Below are 19,682 nucleotides of genomic sequence, written 5' to 3' on the forward strand. Positions count from 1 at the left end.
CTGCAGAATTTAAGTGGATGAACAGCAATGATCAGAGAAGGCTGATGTTACAGGCAGATGTTGGACTGAATTCTTACACCATCGTCACTTGTCTTTTACATTTAGATTAAGCTGAGAGACCGAATTTTATCACTGGATGAATCGTGTCAATCCCTTGAAGAAGAATCCGTATCTGAAGTCCAACGAAGAGTTAACTGCAGTGTGAACAGGTTGTCTATGAAGATGGGTGGTCTCCCTTTTCTAGGTAGGAAGAATAGAGATTCTCTGGTTTCATCACACGTTTGTTGTGATGCAGACATCGGTGTGATTTATACCCCTGAAATAGCATCAAACACACAAAGAAGATGGGGAATTCAAAAGTGCACAGCTTTCCAGTGTATTATTACAATGTCTATAGAAATAGTGCAACGCCATAGTGATGATTAGCAGCGTGCTATATGGGACGCCGCCAGCCTTACAGACACGTATTAGTAATAATGGTAGATCAATTAGTGCCAACTAGTGTTGAGCAAGCATGCTCGATACTGCTCGTTACTCGCCCGAGCATCTCACTACTCGGGATGTTCGGCGAGCTCCGAGCATTTCCGGGTTACTCGGGCGGGAGCTCGGGTCTCCGCCCTGCATGTTTGGCGCTCTTTACAGAGCCAATGAACATGCAGGGATTGACAGCCAGTCACTGTAATTCCGCAGCCATGTTGTTTGTGGGCATTACAGTGATTGGCTGGCCGCACAGCGTCACCTCGAGCATTTAAAACCGGGCGCCGCCATCTTGGACACAGACGGCTAGGATCAGACAGTGTAGGGACAGCGCTGCTGATTTAGGGAGAGATATATTGTTATGCACACGCCCGGGCTGACTGGCGTGTGCGTGATTTAGTGATTCCACTGTGCCATGTATGGAGGGGCGTAACTAAGTATCAACCCGATCCGACCAAGGTCGCAGGACAGCTAACGACGCCGTGCACCAGGGAGGAACCGAGCAGACGGACCAGGTGCTACTCCAGGCCAGACCCCGGACACGGCTGTTGACCCACACCAGAGAATACAGGAACAGGCAGGTTAGGCTGGCACACAGACAGGTGGGTATTGGCAGGCACGGCTGGAGTGAAGACAGGAGGATACTGGCAGGCACGGCTGGTATGCAGACAGGAGGGTACTGACAAGTACGGCTGGCGTGCAGACAGGGAGGTACTAGCAGGTTGGAGCACAGGCTGGATAGGGTCCAGTGCAGACTGGGATTCAGGAACAGAACCGTAGATGCGGTAGACAAGCAGAGCAGAGAGGAACCACCGGAGCGGTGGGCAAGGCGGAGCAGAGAGGTACCGCTGAAGCGGTGAGCAAGCAGAGCAGGGAGAAACCGTCAGAGCGGTGAGCAAGGCAGAGCAGGCAGGAACCGCCGGAGCGGTGAGCAAGGCAGAGCAGGCAGGAACCGCCGTAGCGGTGAGTAAGGCAGAGCAAAGATAAACCGCCGGAGCGGTGAGCAAAGGCCGAGCAGAGGGGACAGGGCTCTGTTCATACGGAACAGACTGGAAGGGAAAGGCAGAACCAGATACACACAAGATACTTGCAATGAAGTAGCGAGTGGACTCTAAACTCACAAACGGAAGTACAGCGACAACGAGTAGGAGTTAGGTGCAGGTTCAGACTCTGCAGAAAAAGGGAAGGTACGGACATAGAGAAAAACAGGTAACAGGCTAGGAGAGTGTTCAGACAGGAACTGAGTCTTCAGACAGGAACTGACACTGCAGCGAGATACAGGAGCGAGTCTGGGTATGCGGCCCCCAGAATGGCGGACAAACAGGCTAGAAGACACAGATAACAGGTCTGGGTATGCGGCCCCCAGAAGGCAGGACAAACAGGCCAGGAGCGTGTTCAGATAGGCCTGGGAATACAGCCTCCAGGAAGGCGGACAGGCAGGAAAAACAGAACAGGACCTGGCACATCAGAGGCAAGAAGCCCTCTGAGGATAAGAGTTGCTCAGGCACCTCCTACTGTGTGGAGGGGGCTTAAATATCCAGTGACTCACAGCAATAGGCTGGAGACGCATTAGGGGTGCGCCCACAGCAGCTATAAGAATCAGGAAGTAACCGGGCCGCCGCCCTAAGCAGACAGTCAAGGGACATGCACACAGCATGCACTGGAGCAGGAATAGCTGACTGGATAGACAGGTAAGATTGCGGTCTTGCATAGTGGGAGGTGGTGCACTATGCAAGTATTCCGCCAGGGATGTTATATATATACTGTGAAATAGTTAGTGTAGGGTCTGTAAAGGCTGCCAGATCAAACAAACAGTCTTTCTCAGGACTAATATCCATCCCAGATATCAGGCAGGCAGGCAGGCTGTATAGGAGATGCAGTGGTTATAACAGCAAACGCTGCATTACAGTCCTGTGTGCTCCTGTTGCTGAAATTGCTGGACTTAGCTCCAGGTCTTGGGGGCCAGGAAAAATCCTTTTTTTTCATCTAAATCCTCTTTTTTTTTTTCCTCCTTTACACTGTACAAATACCCATCTTATTAATCTTTTGTTGTCCCCCCCCCCAAAAAAAAAAAGTGTGTCTGTGACAGTTCGGACACAAATATATTTTTTTTAAAAGAGTCTGGTGTAGGCCAGAGAAATAGAAGTGTGGTTTTGCAGTTCCACGGTTTAAACCTCTGTATTATCCACTTTTGGGCCATTTTTACCTAAAAAAAAAAAAACAGTTTGAGTGTGTCGCTCACTGTTCAGCGGCAAATATATCTATTTAAAAAACTCTGGTATACACCAGTAAATCATAACTGTGGTTTTGCCGTTCCACGGCAAAAAATCTCTATTATCCTGCTTTTGCCATTTTTTGCCGTAAAAAAAAAAATTTAATAGTGTCTCCCTGATTGTTCAGGCACAAATATATTTGTTGAAAATAGTCTGGTGTAGGCCCGAGAAATACAAGTGTGGTTTTGCAGTTCCACGGTTCAAACCTCTGTATTATCCACTTTTGGGCCATTTTTACCTAAAAAAAAAGTTTGAGTGTGTCACTCACTGTTCAGCCGCAAATATATCTATTTAAAAAGTCTGGTATACACCAGTAAATTATAATTGTGGTTTTGCCGTTCCACGGTAAAAAATCTCTATTATCCTGCTTTTGGTATTTTTTACGTAAAGAAAAACAGTAATAGTGTCTCCTGATTGTTCAGACACCAATATATCTGTTTAAAAGAGTCTGGTATACACCAGTAAATTATAACTGTGGTTTTGCCGTTCCACGGTGAAAAATCTCTATTATCCTGCTTTTGGCATTTTTTGCCGTAAAGAAAAACAGTAATAGTGTCTCCTGATTGTTCAGACACAAATATATCTGTTGAAAATAGTCTGGTGTAGGCCCGAGAAATAGAACTGTGGTTTTGCAGTTCCACGGGTCAAATCTCTGTATTATCCTGCTTTTGCCATTTTTTGCCATAAAGAAAAACAGTAATAGTGTCTCCTGATTGTTCAGACACAAATATATCTGTTTAAAAGAGTCTGGTATACACCAGTAAATTATAACTGTGGTTTTGCTGTTCCACCGTGAAAAATCTCTATTATCCTGCTTTTGGCATTTTTTGCCGTAAAGAAAAACAGTAATAGTGTCTCTTGATTGTTCAGACACAAATATATCTGTTGAAAATAGTCTGGTATAGGTCCGAGAAATAGAACTGTGGTTTTGCAGTTCCAGGGGTCAAATCTCTGTATTATCCTGCTTTTGGCATTTTTTGCCGTAAAGAAAAAAAAATTAATAGTGTCTCAATGATTGTTCAGACACAAATATATTTGTTGAAAATAGTGTGGTGTAGGCCAGAGAAAAAGAAGTGTGGTTTTGCAGTTCCATGGTTCAAACCTCTGTATTATCCACTTTTGGGCCATTTTTACCTAAAAAAAAACAGTTTGAGTGTGTCGCTCACTGTTCAGCCGCAAATATATCTATTTAACATTGTATGGTATACCCCAGTAAACAATAACTGTGGTTTTGCCATCCCACAGTAAAAAAATCTCTATTATTCAGCTTTTGGTATTTTTTCCGTAAAGAAAAGCAGTAATAGTTTCTCCCTCATTGTTCAGATTGTTTAAAAGAGTCGGGTGTAGGCCAGAGAAATAGAACTGTGGTTTTTCTCTTCCACGGTTCTAATCTACTTTTTATTACCCTTTTTCCATTGATAGTGTGAGTGTAAGCTATTTTACTTCCTTTACAATGGGCAAGGCACGTGGCAAGGGACGTGGAACTGGACGTTGTGGTGATGGTGCGTGCAGAGGACGGGGACGTGGCCAAGGTGAAAATGTGCCACAACCAACAGCCACATCTTCTCGCTCCCACTTCTTGACCGAATTACTAGGGAAGCACAGAACAACACCAGTATTGCGAACTGATCAGTGTGAACAGGTTATTAATTGGATAGCAGATAATACTTCCAGTTACTTGGGCACCACCACCTCCGGTCTGTCTTCCACACGGTCTAATCTTAGTAGCCGTGAGTCTCGACCGCATACTCCTCCTCACCCTGATGCTCCTTCCTCCCACCATGCCGAGTGTCGTCAGACAGCAACTGATCCCACACTTGGACACTCTGAAGAGCTGTTCACTGGTCCATTTCCAGATTTGTGCCCCTCGCCTGCTCCACTTGAAGTGGTGGAAGAGGAGATCCCATGTAGCGATGCCCAAATATTTGAACAGCCACGGCCACAGGAAGTCGACGCTGACAATTTGTCACAAGATGTGGACGATGACGAGACACAATTGCCAGGAAGTGAGGAGGAGGATCGTGGTGCGCAAGTGGAAGAGGAGGAGGTCGTGGATGATCTAGTAACTGACCCAATGTGGCAGGAGGACATGCAGAGCGAGGCCAGCAGCACACAGGGTGAGGGAGGCTGAGTACCCCAACAGGCAGGATGAAGCAGTGTGGTGGGCGCACACAGAAGGCAGGCAACAGTTCCCCATAACACCAACACGAGGGATGTTGCCAGTACAACCGGTAGGTCTTCCAGAGTCTAGAATTTTTTTAAAGACTCTGCTGATAACCCCAAAAAGGCCATTTGTACCACCTGCCATGCCAGCATCAGCAGGGGTGACAAAACTACCAGCCTGACCACCACCAGCATGATCAGGCACATGGCAGCAAAGCACCCGACTTTGTGGGGTGAACCCCAAGGTCCACGACCAGTGTCAGCGGGTGTCACCACTGCTTCTTCCGCTGTTGTGCGTGCAATAGAACCCCCTGTTGTGTGTGCAAGGCAATCCCCTGTCCATACTGCATGCAAAGATGCCCCCTCCTCTCAGTCTTCACTTGTTATGGCAGTTTTTCAAGAAACAGCATCAACGTCCACGTCCATGTCCCACCGCAGCGTTCAATTGTCCATATCTCAGACCTTTGAACGAAAGCGGAAATTCGCAGCCAACGCCCGACAGGCCACAGTCCTAAATTTGCACATTTCACGACTGCTTGCGATGGAAATGCTGCCTTTTAGGCTGGTGGAGACGGAATCCTTCCGCAACCTTATGGCGGTTGCCGTCCCTCGGTACTCGGTCCCCAGCCGACACTATTTTGCCCGGTGTGCCATCCCCGCACTACACAAGCACGTGTCCCAAAACATCTGCCGTGCCCTCAACAACACAGTTACTGGGAGAGTCCACCTGACAACTAGTGTTGAGCCACCCCCGTAGTGTTCGAGTTCGGTTCGGTTCGTCGAACACCCGTGTGTTCGCCGAACTGTTCGTCGAACTGTTCACCGAACACCTTCGAACACCGTTAAAACCAATGGCAGGCAAACAAAAACACATAGAAACACATAGAAAACACCTTCAAAGGTGTCCAAAAGCTGACAAACTGCTCAGAAGACACAACTAACACATGGAAAAGTGACAAGTACATATAGTCATGCGAAAATAAAAGAGGTGGAGGAGTAAAAGGAGGGGGAGACACAGATATAGGCATGTCATGCCCTTCTAAAATCCAAAAAGTGAGAAGCCGACACGGCCAGTCCGCTCCTGCCCGTGCCACCTCCGTGTCGCCGGGTTTGTGCCAGAGCCGCGGTGAACCCTGATGGCCAGCCCCCCTCTCCCAATACTGGTGCCTGTCCGCTGGTGGGTCGAGCGAGCCCCCCTGTGGTGGAGGCAGCTCTAAGCTTTTTAATTTAAATTGTCTCTCTAATTTGAATGAATACACTTTAAATCCATTTACAAGGATCTATTGGAGGGCAAGTCTCATGCCAGCAGCCGCGTAATTCCAGCTCCAGTAGCGTCCACTAAAGCTGCTGCAGTTAAAAAGCTTTTATAAGGATCGAGCTCGGCTGTCCACCGCAAGGCATCCTACTGCCAGTCCCAGCCCCTATGCCTTGGGGTGCCTCCTGATGCTCTTCACTGAGTATCCCATGGTCCCGAAGCATTTCCTTTGAAAAAATTAAGTGTCTAAACTACAGGTGGTGTAGCTTGCTTAACAGCCGGGATAATCCGCTGACTAGCAGACACTGCTACTAGGCACAAAGTATTTCCTGGGCTAGATGCAGTTAAAAATTTGTAATTAGATACTCTCGTTGGATGCTGAGAAAGCATTCCATAGAGTCTCCTGGCACGCCATATATGATTCTCTTAAAAAGCTTGGGGTAGGGGTCTAGGGGACCCTTTTATAGCCAAAATCACGGCCCTGTATCGCAATACGTCACCTAGGCTGAAGATAAATGGAACTGTAGCACCCTGAGGGCTCGGTTGCTACAGACGTATTGCACCTCGCCCAGAGGTGTGATATCTCACTCTCAGGTAAGGATGGAGTGTGGATCAGGACCCGACACCTGCATGCATTACACCACATTGCCGTGGGGCAGGGCGACCAATATGCCCCTGAGATGGGCACGACAGTCCCTGTCCCTGGCTGGAGTGGGGGGAGGGAACACTGAGGAAGGGGAACCCTGTAGTGCAGGAGCAGGGAGGAAGCAGTTCCTGGGTGCATTGAGAAGGGAGTATAAAAGGTGGGCACCATCTTAGTTCAGTGCAGAGAAGTCTGAGCAGAAGTGGCAGGGAGCAGGGGCTCTGCATGAGCTCTGCTCCGGAGGCGGGCCTAGTAACAGAGGCCCAGGCCTGGAAGAGGGAGAAGGAAGGAAGAGGAGCGGAGAAGGCTCCAGGAACGAGGAATGAAGGGATCCCAGGGGTGCGGACGGGCGAGTCGCCACCGCACGCCCGAATCCACCTGCGTGGAGGGGTCAGGCCAAAGGGGGAGACCGGTCCCCGAACTAGTGGAGGCAGGAAACGACCCTCAGCTAGAAACCGGAGGCTCTGACATTTTATGTGGCGCAGCCCCTCGCTACACCCGCTAGGAAGGCACCACATAGGGTCAGGGAAACTGGCGCCAAGTTTACCAAGAGGAGGCCCGAGGCAGCCGGACAGAAGTGTTGGTAAGAAAGGCCAGACAAAGGACACACAAAGGGGGTCCTGTGAAGTGCTCCAAAGTTATCTGGGAGTTGTCTGAGCCCCTCACCTGGTGAGCACAGTACGACGTGGGCAGCCGTTACCTGCAGACGTGGTCTGGATAATAAGAACTGTGAGTAAAGGCCCTGGACTGCATCACTGACTCCGTGTCGTTACTGCTGCTGCCCTGCACCATCACCCCCATCCTCCGCATACACTGCCCTGAGGCTATACTCCTCCCGTGGGGAGTTATGCTACGCTCTGCTGCACCCACAACACCAGCCTCAGCGGTCTGCCCTGTAGCGGCGGTTCACTCTGACCGCAATCCACGGGTGGCGTAGTCGGACATTTAAACATCAAAACCACATAAATAGTTCCGCCACTGGTTTGACCGCCCTGAGCCACGGAACCGGGTCGCCGCCACGAAGACTTCAACCACCAGCATCCACCAAAAAGGGTCTGGCTCCGGGTGTCCCAAGGCCCAGGGGGTGCGTCAGAACATTTTCATCACCTTTCACAATCACCAATGGGACAAGGCAGGGATGTCCTCTGTCCCCTCTCTTATACATCCTAGTGACGGAGCACCTGCTCTCATCAATTCGCCATAACCCCAATATTAGGTGGATTGAGGTGGGAGGCACCGAGTACAAGTGCTCTCTATTTGCTGATGATGTCCTAGTATATATCACTCAATCACATATATCCATCCATGCTGTTATGGCTGAAATAGATCACTTTGTTACATGGTAAAATTTTAAAATCAATGCAGCGAAGTCTGAGGCCCTCGATGTCTCCCTCCCCAAATCCATATAGGATTCCATCCAGTCCAACTTTCCCTTTGCCTGGCCCTCACAGGGTATCAAATACTTAGGAATTCCTATTCATAGAGACCTCTCCCATCTATGTTATCTTAATTTTGGGCCCTTTATTGAACAATTCCATACAGACCACGGTTGGCAAGTTAGAACTGTAAGATTCACTACGTGAACCGCTGGTGTTTTGTGGAAAAGCACATGTACACCGCGTTCCAAATTATTATGCAAAAAGTGTTTAGGAGTGATAAGGGAAGAATTTGTTTGTTTGTCAGTTAAACTCATTGATGGTGATGTGTGTCAGGGCTCTTTATATCACTGTAAGCAATTGCAGACACCTGTGCTAATTAGTTTGGCAGGTGTGTCCAATGAAAGGCAAGACTACTTAAGAAGGCTCTCTCACATTATTAAGCAGCCTACATTTTCTGCCAAAATGGGAAAGAAAAAGGATGTGACGCGCCCCCTGGGCCAGTGTTGTTTGGGGGATACCCGGAGCCGGATCAGATGGGGGTTGTAGTCTCCGAGTGGCGGTGACCCGGTCCGTGCCCAGGGTGTCAAGCTCAGTGTGTGGCAGTCCTACAGATGTTGCTGGATGTTCTTTAGTGTCGACTACGCCACCCGTTGTTTTGCGGTCAATACAGCCGCCGCTGCAGCAGGGTCCGCTGAGGCTGGTGGTGTGTGTGCAGCTTCTGGTAGTATAACCCCCAACGGTAGGGGTATAGCCTCAGGGGGTCAGTTGTAGAGGGTGGTGGTTGTGGTGGTGCAGTGAGGATAGCAATAAGACTCAGAGTCGGGCTGTGCAGTTCAGGGTTTTTACTTACTGCTGTTGTTCTGGTCACTCCGGCCTTGAGTGACCGCCCGAGCCGTGCTGCGTCCACCAGGTCCTGGACTCGGCCAACCCCCAGGTAATTCTGGAGCGTGATCCTGAGCTCCCTTTCTGACGTTCCTTTTCTCTGGCCTTCCCCACCAGGGATCCACCTATGTCCGGCTCCCTCGGGTCTCTTGGTGGGTACACCTCTTCTGGGTTCCCTGACCCTATACTTGGTCTGCCTTCCTGGTGGATTTAGTGGGGGGTCGTGGCAGATCCTGCCCACAACCTCCGGTCTCTGGCTGAGGATTAGTGCCCTCCACCAGCTTGGGATCTGGTACCCTTGTGCCAACCCTTCACCCTGTTGCTTGTATTTGGGCTCTTGGGGTTCCCTCTTCTTCCCCTCTGGGTCCTTCTGACTCCTCTCTCTCTTCTTTCAGGACTGCTTGACCCTCTACAACAGACTGACTAGTAGCTGTCTGCCTGTCTGACCCTGATCTAAGATGGTTCCCACCTTATATACTCCCTCTATGTGTGAGCTCAGGTGACCAGCACCCAATGAGCTCCTAGCTTTACCCAGACTGCTCCCCCTATCTGCCCCTACACTACTGGGATGTTCCACCCCCCTCCCACTCCAGCCAGGGACAGACACTATCGTACCTGCACATAAACTGGTGGGAGTACCGTCGGTCTGTCCCCCGGAAATGGGATGTATGTAGTGTATGCAGCCTACTGAGCTCAGTTCCACACTCCATCCTTACCTGGGAGTGGAATACCACACCTCTGGCTTGAGGTGTAATACCCCTGTAGCAGCCCAATCCTCAGGGTGCTACAGATGTGTCGGCTGCTGAGAAGCAACAAATTGTGGAGTGTTTAGGTCAAGGCATGACTACAATCAACATTGTGCGATGATCAGGATGAAGTGTCTTGGCAATCAAGAAGTATGTAGCTGATTCACAGTACACACGTGTGCGTGCTGATAAGGGCAAATTGAGGACTCTTTCCTACAGGCAATTACGTCAGGTTGAAAGAGCAGCGGCAAAAAAGCCTTGTCATAGCAGCAGACAAGTTTTTGAAGCTGCTTGTGCCTCCAACGTCCCCCGAACAACAAGATGCAGGGTCCTTCAGAGGTTTGCAGCTGTGCATACGCCATCCTGTCGACCTCCTCTATCCACTTCACACAAGCAGAAATGGCTCCAGTGGGCCAAACATTACATGAAGACTGATTTCAAAACTGTTTTGTTCACGGATGAGTGCCGTGCAGCGCTCGATGGTCCAGATGGATGGAGTGGAGGATGGCTGGTTGATGGACACCCCACGCAAACACGGCTACAGCGCCAACAAGGAGGAGGTGGAGTAATGTTTTGGGCTGGAATCATGGGGAGAGAGATTGTCGGCCCCTTTAGGATCCCTGAAGGCGCTAAAGATGAACTCCATAATGTATGTGGATTTTCTCAAACAGCACTTCCTGCCATGGTTCAAGAAGAAGAACCGTGTATTTCACAGCAAGATCATTTTTCTGCATGATAATGCACCATCTCATGCTGCACATAAAACATCTGCATCTCTGGCTGATATGGGCATAAAAGGGGACAAACTTATGGTGTGACCCCCATGCTCCCCTGACCTCTACCCCATTCCGAACCTTTGGAGCATCATTAAAAGGAGTGTCTATGATGGCGGGAGGCAGTTCACATCTAAGCAACAGCTCTGGGAGGGTATTCTGTCCTCATGCAAAACAATTGAAGCAGAAACCATCCAAAACCTGACAAATTCAATGGACGAGAGAGTTCAGAAGCTCCTTTCGAACAAGGGGTCCTATGTGAAAATGTAACATCACCTAGAATAAAGTTTTGAGTTGAAAACTGTTTGATTTCAGTTTCTAACAACCTGCTAATGCTTATAATTTCAAAAATGACCATTTTTTTGGTCTTTATTAAAATGAAAAGGTTGATCGAAAAGTTTGGGGGATCTAAGAGTGTGGCAACCCAGTAGTCATGATTACTTCGAATTCTGACAATATGAGGGTCATGCTGCAGGTAGTGCAGCAAGAAGGCACTTATGTGTCTTGCGCATCTCGGAGCCCCAAAATTATTTTCCGGGCTAGATGCAGCTAAAAATTATTTTTAATTTTAAATCTGGTGGAGCTTATTATAGATGGCCTAATAGGATCAGTGCTGCACACTGCTACAAAGCCCAAATTATTTTCCAGTCAAGATACAGATAAACATGATTAGTAATTTGAAAGCTTAAAACGTTTGGTAGGGTGATTTTAACCAATCATCAAGCTTTTACTCTCCCCAGGATGACACAGGGGTAGAAAAGTCGTTTCGGATCCATGATTTGTTCATCTTTATGAACGTGAGTCTGTCTACATTATCAGTGGAGAGCCGCGTGCGCTTATCTGTCAGCACACCACCAGCAGCGCTGAACACACGTTCAGACAGAACGCTGGCTGCGGGGCATGACAAGATCTCCAAGGCGTAAGTGGCTAGCTCCGGCCATTTATCCAGATTGGAAGCCCAAAAAGAGCAAGGGTCCAGTGACACAGTCGTGGCTTCAATGTTTACTTGGAGATACTCCTGTACCATCGTCTCTAGGCGTTGACTATGTGTCAGACTTCTTGTCTCCTGTGGCCTTGCAAAGGATGGGCTAAAAAAGTGGTGAAATGATTCCGCAAAATTGATGTTACCAGCAGATACTGTGGTTCTGTTACGGTTTGAGTGCTGAACACTTGACGGTCCCACGGTTGGCAAGTTGGAACTGTGAGATTCACTACGTGCACCACTGGTATTTTGTGGAAAAGCACATGTAAGATTCTGCAACAGTCTCTGCTGATACTCCTGCATGCGTGCATCCCTTTCTATGGCAGGAATAATTTCTGCAAATTTACTTTTGTACCGGGGATCTAACAGTGTGGCAACCCAGTAGTCAGGATTATTTCTAATTCTCACAATTCGAGGGTCATGTTGCAGGTAGTGCAGCAAGAAGGCACTCATGTGTGTTGCGCATCCAGGAGCACCAAGTCCCTGTTGTGTTGGTGGCGAGGTAACAATCATGCTTCCTTCCTCTGTCCTCTCCCCCCAACCTCGCACAACAGAAATGTGATCAAGGTCTCCCTCATCTGATGAGTCTTCCATCAGTTCGTCCTCCACTTCTTCCTGGGCTCCTGCACCTTCCTCACTAGTTTGGCTGCTACCATGCGCCCTGGTAAAACCATCTCCCCCACCCTCACATGCCTGCCGCCTTGGTGCTGCCGACCTTCTGGACCTTGCAGATGTTAGCCCTTCCGCATACAACTCCTCCTCCTCTACTTCCTCCACCTCCTCTTGTGCCACCACCTGACTCCAAATTCTGTTTAACATGTGCTCCAGCATGTAAATCACCGGAATAGTCATGCTGATAATGGCATCGTCAGCACTAAACATCTTCGTCGCCATTTCAAAACTGTGCAGAAGGGTGCATAGGTCCCTGATCTGAGACCACTCCTCCAGCGTGATTTGCCCCACCTCTGAATCTCGTTGGCCCAGGCTATACGTCAGAACGTATTGCACCAGGGCTTGTCGGTGCTGCCACAGTCGCTGCAACATGTGCAGAGTTGAATTCCACCGGGTAGGCACATCGCATTTTAGCCGGTGAAGTGGCAGGCCCAACGACTTCTGTAGAGATGTAAGTCGCTGAGCTGCGGGATGCGAACGGCGGAAGTGAGCACACAGCGACCGTGCCCTCTGCAGAAGGCCATCTAGTCTGGGATAGTGGGCTAAAAATTGCTGGACAACCAGGTTCAACACGTGAGCCATACAAGGCACGTGTGTGACATTGCCCCGGCGAAGGGCCGCACCCAGGTTTGCAGCATTGTCGCACACGGCCTTCCCTGGTTTCAGGTCCAGTGGAGACAACCATTCATGAAATTGGTTCTCCAGAGCTGACCACAACTCCTCAGCTGTGTGACTCACATTTCCCAGACATTTCAATGTAAAAACCGCCTGATGACGTTGAGCCCTACTGCCAGCATAGTAAGGAGGTGTGCAGGATCCCTTCTGCGCAGTTAGAAAGCTTGTGGCATGACCAGACAGGCTTTGGGTGCAGGTGGAAGACCGAGAGGAGGTTGAGGAGGCAGAAGCAGTGGAGGAACTTTGACATAAAGAGGATTGACGCACAACTCGAGGGGACGGCAAGACTTGGACAGCAGCCCCTTGTCCTGCTGTCACCATAGTTACCCAGTGCCCAGTCAGCGACATGTAACGCCCCTGTCCATGCCTACTCGTCCAAGTGTCTGTGGTGAAATGCACCCTGTCACACACAGAGTTTCTCAAAGAAGCTGTGATGTTATGTGCGACATGCTGGTGGAGCGCAGGCACACCTTTCTTTGAGAAGTAGTGCCGACTGGGCATCTGGTACTGGGGCACTGCGACGGACATAAGGTCTCGAAAATCCTCTGTGTCCACCAGGCGGAAAGGCAGCATTTCTGTAGCCAAGAGCTTGCAGATGGTGAAATTCAACCTCTTAGCTTTCTCATGGCTAGGAGGAAATGGTCTTTTACTTGTCCACATCTGAGGGACCGAGGGCTGGCTGTTGTGCTTAGACGGGGTTGATAAGGGTGTCCCCGGCAAACTGCCGGTCTGTGAGGAAGATGCAGGCGGACATGTTAGGTTGCCTTCATCCAAAGGTGGTGCTATCGATGTCGGACAGCGCTCAACACCAGCTGGTGTTACCACCTCCAAAGAAAATGATGACCTGCCAATCACGCTGGCTGTTGCGGGTAAAGAGGTGGCAGGTCTGTGCCCCAAAACAGGTGTGACTGCTGTCCCCCCAGTCACAGAGGATGAAGAGGCCGCGGATGCACAAGATATGGCAGACGGTGGTTGGCCCGGCCGGCTAGGCCGCATTGTAGCACACTGAGCTTCCCACTGCAACTTATGCTTCATGTCCATGTGCCGGTTCATGCATGAAGTACTCAAACTATGTATTTTTTGGCCTCTACTTAGCTTTTGCTGACAAATGTTACAGATAACACGAGTTGGGTCATCTTTATCGATCTAAAAAAATGCCCAGGCTATGCAAGGCTTAGCACCCATGCGACCTGAAGAGCCACCACGACTTGTGGTGAGAGGCAGAGTTGTGTTTGAGGATGCAGTTGTTGACGTGCTTCCAGTACTACGTCTCTGTCCAGGAAGGCGCAACCTGACCTCGTCGTCACTAGCATCTTCCTCCACCTCCTCTGCTGACCTCATCTCTTGGCTGACTGTGGGTTGACAGTAAGTGGGATCTCCGACCTCATCATCATCACCCTGTGCGTTATCACACCCGTCGTCCTCAGAGCCAACCTGTTCCTGCCCTGACAAAAAACTAAAGTTGTCGCTCCAATCAGGTATTTGAGTCTTATCATCGTCTTCCTCATTGTCTCCACCAACAGGAGTTACAGTTTGGGAATGAGGGTCTACATTATGGTCAGAACCTTCTGCGTCTGGTCCTGGATCCGACTCATAAAGATTCTGGGCATCAGTGCAGATCATTTCCTCGTCTGGATTCACAGAAGCGCTGGAGTCGACCTCTGATTCCCAGGCTATAGTATGAGTAAACAGCTCTGCAGACTCAACCATCTGTTCTACCTCATACTCAGACGGGCAGCTGGAGATTTGGGAGCTGTGAGGAAGCAAGTGCGATTTGGGTGACACCTTTGAGGACTGGAGTATTTGTGATGTTGAAGTTGATGTGGAGGAGAGCCCACTTAAAGGAGCACTTGATATCCGTTGAAGCACCTGCTGTTTTTGTGCCTCATCTGGAATTTGTAGCGATTGGCGTGGCCGTAAGAAAGGGATCTTATCACATTGTCCGCTAAAAGAAGTAGACATTTTAGTTTGGCTGGAAGATGGTCTTTCTTCTGCAGATGTTACTGTTGCTTTAACACCTACCCCACGGACACAACCTTTTTTCCCCTTCCCAACACGCCTATTCCCCTTTCCACCAGCAGCAGGCCTTTTTCCACTCATTTTGGTGGTTAACTAATTCACAACTCTGGAGTTGTTTGCACAAAAAAACAATGGATGGTAACCGAGCAGAGCTGAGTGGCCAAACTGTGGTATTAGGCCAAAACTATTGGCTGGGTTAGATGCAGAAAAAAATTATTTTGAATTTGCAACCTGATGGAGGTCAGTATAGATGGACTAATAGAGAAAGTCCGACACACTACTAGAAGGCCAAATATTTTTTCAGAGGTAGATGCAGAAAAAAATATATTCAGTTTGCAACCTGATGGAGGTCAGTATAGATGGACTAATACAACAAGTCCCGCACACAGCTAGAAGCCCAAATATTTTTTCAGAGGTACTGTAGATGCAGATAAAAATTATTTTTAATTTGCAACCTGATGGAGGTCAGTATAGATGGACTAATAGAGAAAGTCCGACACACTACTAGAAGGCCAAATATTTTTTCAGAGGTAGATGCAGAAAAAAATATATTCAGTTTGCAACCTGATGGAGGTCAGTATAGATGGACTAATACAACAAGTCCCACACACAGCTAGAAGCCCAAATATTTTTTCAGAGGTACTGTAGATGCAGATAAAAATTAGTTTTAATTTGCAACCTGATGGAGGTCAGTATAGATGGACTAATAGAGAAAGTCCGACACACTACTAGAAGGCCAAATATTTTTTCAGAGGTAGATGCAGAAAAAAATTATATTCAGTTGACAACCTGATGGAGGTCAGTATAGATGGATTAATAGAACAAGACCCACACACAGCTAGAAGCCCAATATTTTTTCAGAGGTAGATGCAGAAAAAAATATATTCAGTTTGCAACCTGATGGAGGTCAGTATAGATGGACTAATAGAACAAGTCCCACACACTGCTAGAATCCCAAATATTTTTTCAGAGGTACTGTAGATGCAGATAAAAATTAGTTTTAATTTGCAACCTGATGGAGGTCAGTATAGATGGACTAATAGAGAAAGTCCGACACACTACTAGAAGGCCAAATATTTTTTCAGAGCTAGATGCAGAAAAAAATTATATTCAGTTTGCAACCTGATGGAGGTCAGTATAGATGGACTAATAGAACAAGTCCCACACACTGCTAGAAGCCCAAATATTTTTTCAGAGGTACTGTAGATGCAGATAAAAATTAGTTTTAATTTGCAACCTGATGGAGGTCAGTATAGATGGACTAATAGAGAAAGTCCGACACACTACTAGAAGGCCAAATATTTTTTCAGAGGTAGATGCAGAAAAAAATATATTCAGTTTGCAACCTGATGGAGGTCAGTATAGATGGACTAATAGAACAAGTTCCACACACAGCTAGAAGCCCAATATTTTTTCAGAGGTAGATGCAGAAAAAACTATATTCAGTTTGCAACCTGATGGAGGTCAGTATAGATGGACTAATAGAACAAGTCCCACACACTGCTAGAAGCCCAAATATTTTTTCAGAGGTACTGTAGATGCAGATAAAAATTAGTTTTAATTTGCAACCTGATGGAGGTCAGTATAGATGGACTAATAGAGAAAGTCCGACACACTACTAGAAGGCCAAATATTTTTTCAGAGGTAGATGCAGAAAAAAATATATTCAGTTTGCAACCTGATGGAGGTCAGTATAGATGGATTAATAGAACAAGACCCACACACAGCTAGAAGCCCAATATTTTTTCAGAGGTAGATGCAGAAAAAAATATATTCAGTTTGCAACCTGATGGAGGTCAGTATAGATGGACTAATAGAACAAGTCCCACACACTGCTAGAAGCCCAAATATTTTTTCAGAGGTACTGTAGATGCAGATAAAAATTAGTTTTAATTTGCAACCTGATGGAGGTCAGTATAGATGGACTAATAGAGAAAGTCCGACACACTACTAGAAGGCCAAATATTTTTTCAGAGCTAGATGCAGAAAAAAATTATATTCAGTTTGCAACCTGATGGAGGTCAGTATAGATGGATTAATAGAACAAGACCCACACACAGCTAGAAACCCAATATTTTTTCAGAGGTAGATGCAGAAAAAACTATATTCAGTTTGCAACCTGATGGAGGTCAGTATAGATGGACTAATAGAACAAGTCCCACACACTGCTAGAAGCCCAAATATTTTTTCAGAGGTACTGTAGATGCAGATAAAAATTAGTTTTAATTTGCAACCTGATGGAGGTCAGTATAGATGGACTAATAGAGAAAGTCCGACACACTACTAGAAGGCCAAATATTTTTTCAGAGGTAGATGCAGAAAAAAATTATATTCAGTTTGCAACCTGATGGAGGTCAGTATAGATGGATTAATAGAATGATGCTATGCCCAAAAGATTTTACTTCACTAGGTGCAGTAAAAAAATTGGTATTCTATACACAGGTGGTATATCTTGCAACACAGATAGGCTACTCCACTGACTAACACACTCTGCAATAGGCCAAAAAGGATTAGCTTTGCTAGATTCAGCCAAATGCTGTGAAAAAAACTTGCACAGCACTGGCACAGACCTGCCTGGCAAAAACTGATAGGAACTCATGTAACCTAGTCCTGAAAAGGACTGCAATTACAATTAGTCTTTACTCCCACAACCGATCTATTTAAGAGCACAGACCTCCCTGATAAAAGTCGTAGGAAATGCTGTAACCTAGTCCTTAAAAGGACTGCAATCACAACTATTCCCTACTCCCAAGCTATCTGTAGATTTGTGCGAAAATTGGCTTGAAATTAACAAGGTATAGCGCACACAGCAACAGCGGTGCCGTCTAACACGCAGCTGCAGCAGTGAGAAAATGGTGGCGACGGGGAAAATGGCTTGGTCTTATAGGGCAAGGACATGTGACATACACTGCCAATGACACATGCCCTTGCTTGTGTGAAAAAAAGCACTTCGCTCCGTGTGTGCGCTGCTGATAGGCTGACAGATTGCACCTCCCCACTGCAAATGCGGGAAAGAGAAAAAAAAATGGAGATCTTCATTGTTCCTGCAGAGATCCATCCCCTGCCCCTCCCCCCACCCCGCTGTACACTCAAACTGCGTATTAACATTAATTTTCATCATTACTGAGAAAAAATCCAGTTATGATTTTGGTGCACGAACAGTTATCGAACATAACCTCGAACAGCCGAATTTTTCTCAAATTGTTCGTGTTCGCCGAACGGCTCGAACACCGCCCAAAACAGCTCGAATTTGAGATTGGCGAACAGTTCGAGTAGAACAACGCTCATCTCTACTGACAACGGACACGTGGACAAGTGCTGGTGGCCAGGGACGGTACATCTCCCTGACGGCACACTGGGTAAACATAGTGGAAGCCGGGACCATGGGACGGAACACATCCTCCCCACACCGAGGATTGCGGGCCCTATGTCAGTCAGAGTTGACCCCACAGTGTACAGCTCCTGCGCATCATCCTCCTCCTCCTCCTCATGTTCAGCCTCCATCTCAGATATCACCACATCAGTTACAAGCTGGAAGCACTGCAGTACTGCCTCCGCCAAGCGGCAACAGGCTGTGCTGAAACTCATAAGCTTAGGTGAGAAACCTCACATTGCTTGTGAGTTGTGGACAGCTGTGAAAGAGCAGGCAGATCTGTGCCTGAGACCACTGAACCTACATCCAGGCATGGTCGTGTGGGACAATGGCCATAACCTAGTGGCGGCTCTGAGGCGAGGTGAGATCACACACGTACCATGCCTGGCTCATGTGCTTAACCTCGTGGTTCAGCGGTTTCTTAAATCATACCCCGAGTTGCGAGATCTGCTCGTCAAAGTACGCCGCCTGTCAGCTCATCTTCGCAAGTCGGCTACAGCTTCCGCCGCCCTTGCTGTGTTGCAGCAGCGTTTGCAGCTTCCGTCACACCGACTTGTGTGTGATGTCCCCACACGCTGGAACTCTACCCTCCACATGTTGCAAAGGATTTGTGAGCAGAAGAGAGCAGTTGTGGAGTACCAGCTGCAACAAGGCTGTCGATATTCAGGTCAGACTCCACACATAAAACCTCAGGAGTGGACCTGGATGTCTGACATATGTACCATCCAGACAAACTTTGAGGAGTCCACCTAGATGGTGAGTGGCGATGATGCCATCATTAGCGTCAGCATTCCACTTGTCTGTCTTTTGCAACGCTCTTTGCAGAGAATGAAAGATTAAGCATTGCAGCCAGCGTATGATGAGATGGATCAAGAAGCCGTAGCGGTCGATTACACACAGCCCAGTCTCATCTCATCCCAACGTGTATTGGGGGAAAATGAGGGAGAGGAGGAGGAGGAGGAAGAACAGTAGCTTGTATCATGCGCTGTAGACGGTAGTACCCGTACAACTGTCATACCATCGGTTCAGCGTGGGTGGCCTGACGACAGGGGGGAGGAGGAGGAGAGCATGGTCAGTCGTCATCTTGGTGAGGACACGGAAGTCTTGCCCATTACCAGTCTGGCACGCATGGCGGACTTTATGTTACACTGCCTTAACCGTGACCCTCGCGTTTTCAAAATGTTGGGTGACAGTCATTACTGGTTTGTGACACTTTTAGACCCCCGCTACAAGGAAAACTTTCACTCTCTTATTCCTGAGGTGGAGAGGTCTACAAAAATGGGGCAGTACCAGAAGGCCCTTGCTGCAGAACTGATAAAAAAAATTCTCATCTGAACACGCTAGCGGCAGAGGTCACAGTTCATTGCCCA

General features: G+C 47.9%; 1 protein-coding gene across 2 annotated transcripts in view; it reads left to right on the forward strand.

Moving 5' to 3' along the window:
* Nucleotides 1-19,682, forward strand: part of LOC141171619 (uncharacterized) — a 157,859-nt gene that overhangs the window by 12,526 nt on the left and 125,651 nt on the right. For both annotated transcript variants that reach the window (XM_073655289.1, XM_073655290.1), the window contains exon 6: nucleotides 106-244. In XM_073655289.1, the coding sequence (XP_073511390.1) occupies nucleotides 106-244 (139 nt within the window). The remainder of the gene's footprint in view (nucleotides 1-105; nucleotides 245-19,682) is intronic.

Source organism: Phyllobates terribilis, unplaced genomic scaffold (genome assembly GCF_046119375.1).
Source record: "Phyllobates terribilis strain yellow unplaced genomic scaffold, ASM4611937v1 Scaffold_12__6_contigs__length_324123572, whole genome shotgun sequence".
NCBI lineage: Eukaryota > Metazoa > Chordata > Amphibia > Anura > Dendrobatidae > Phyllobates > Phyllobates terribilis.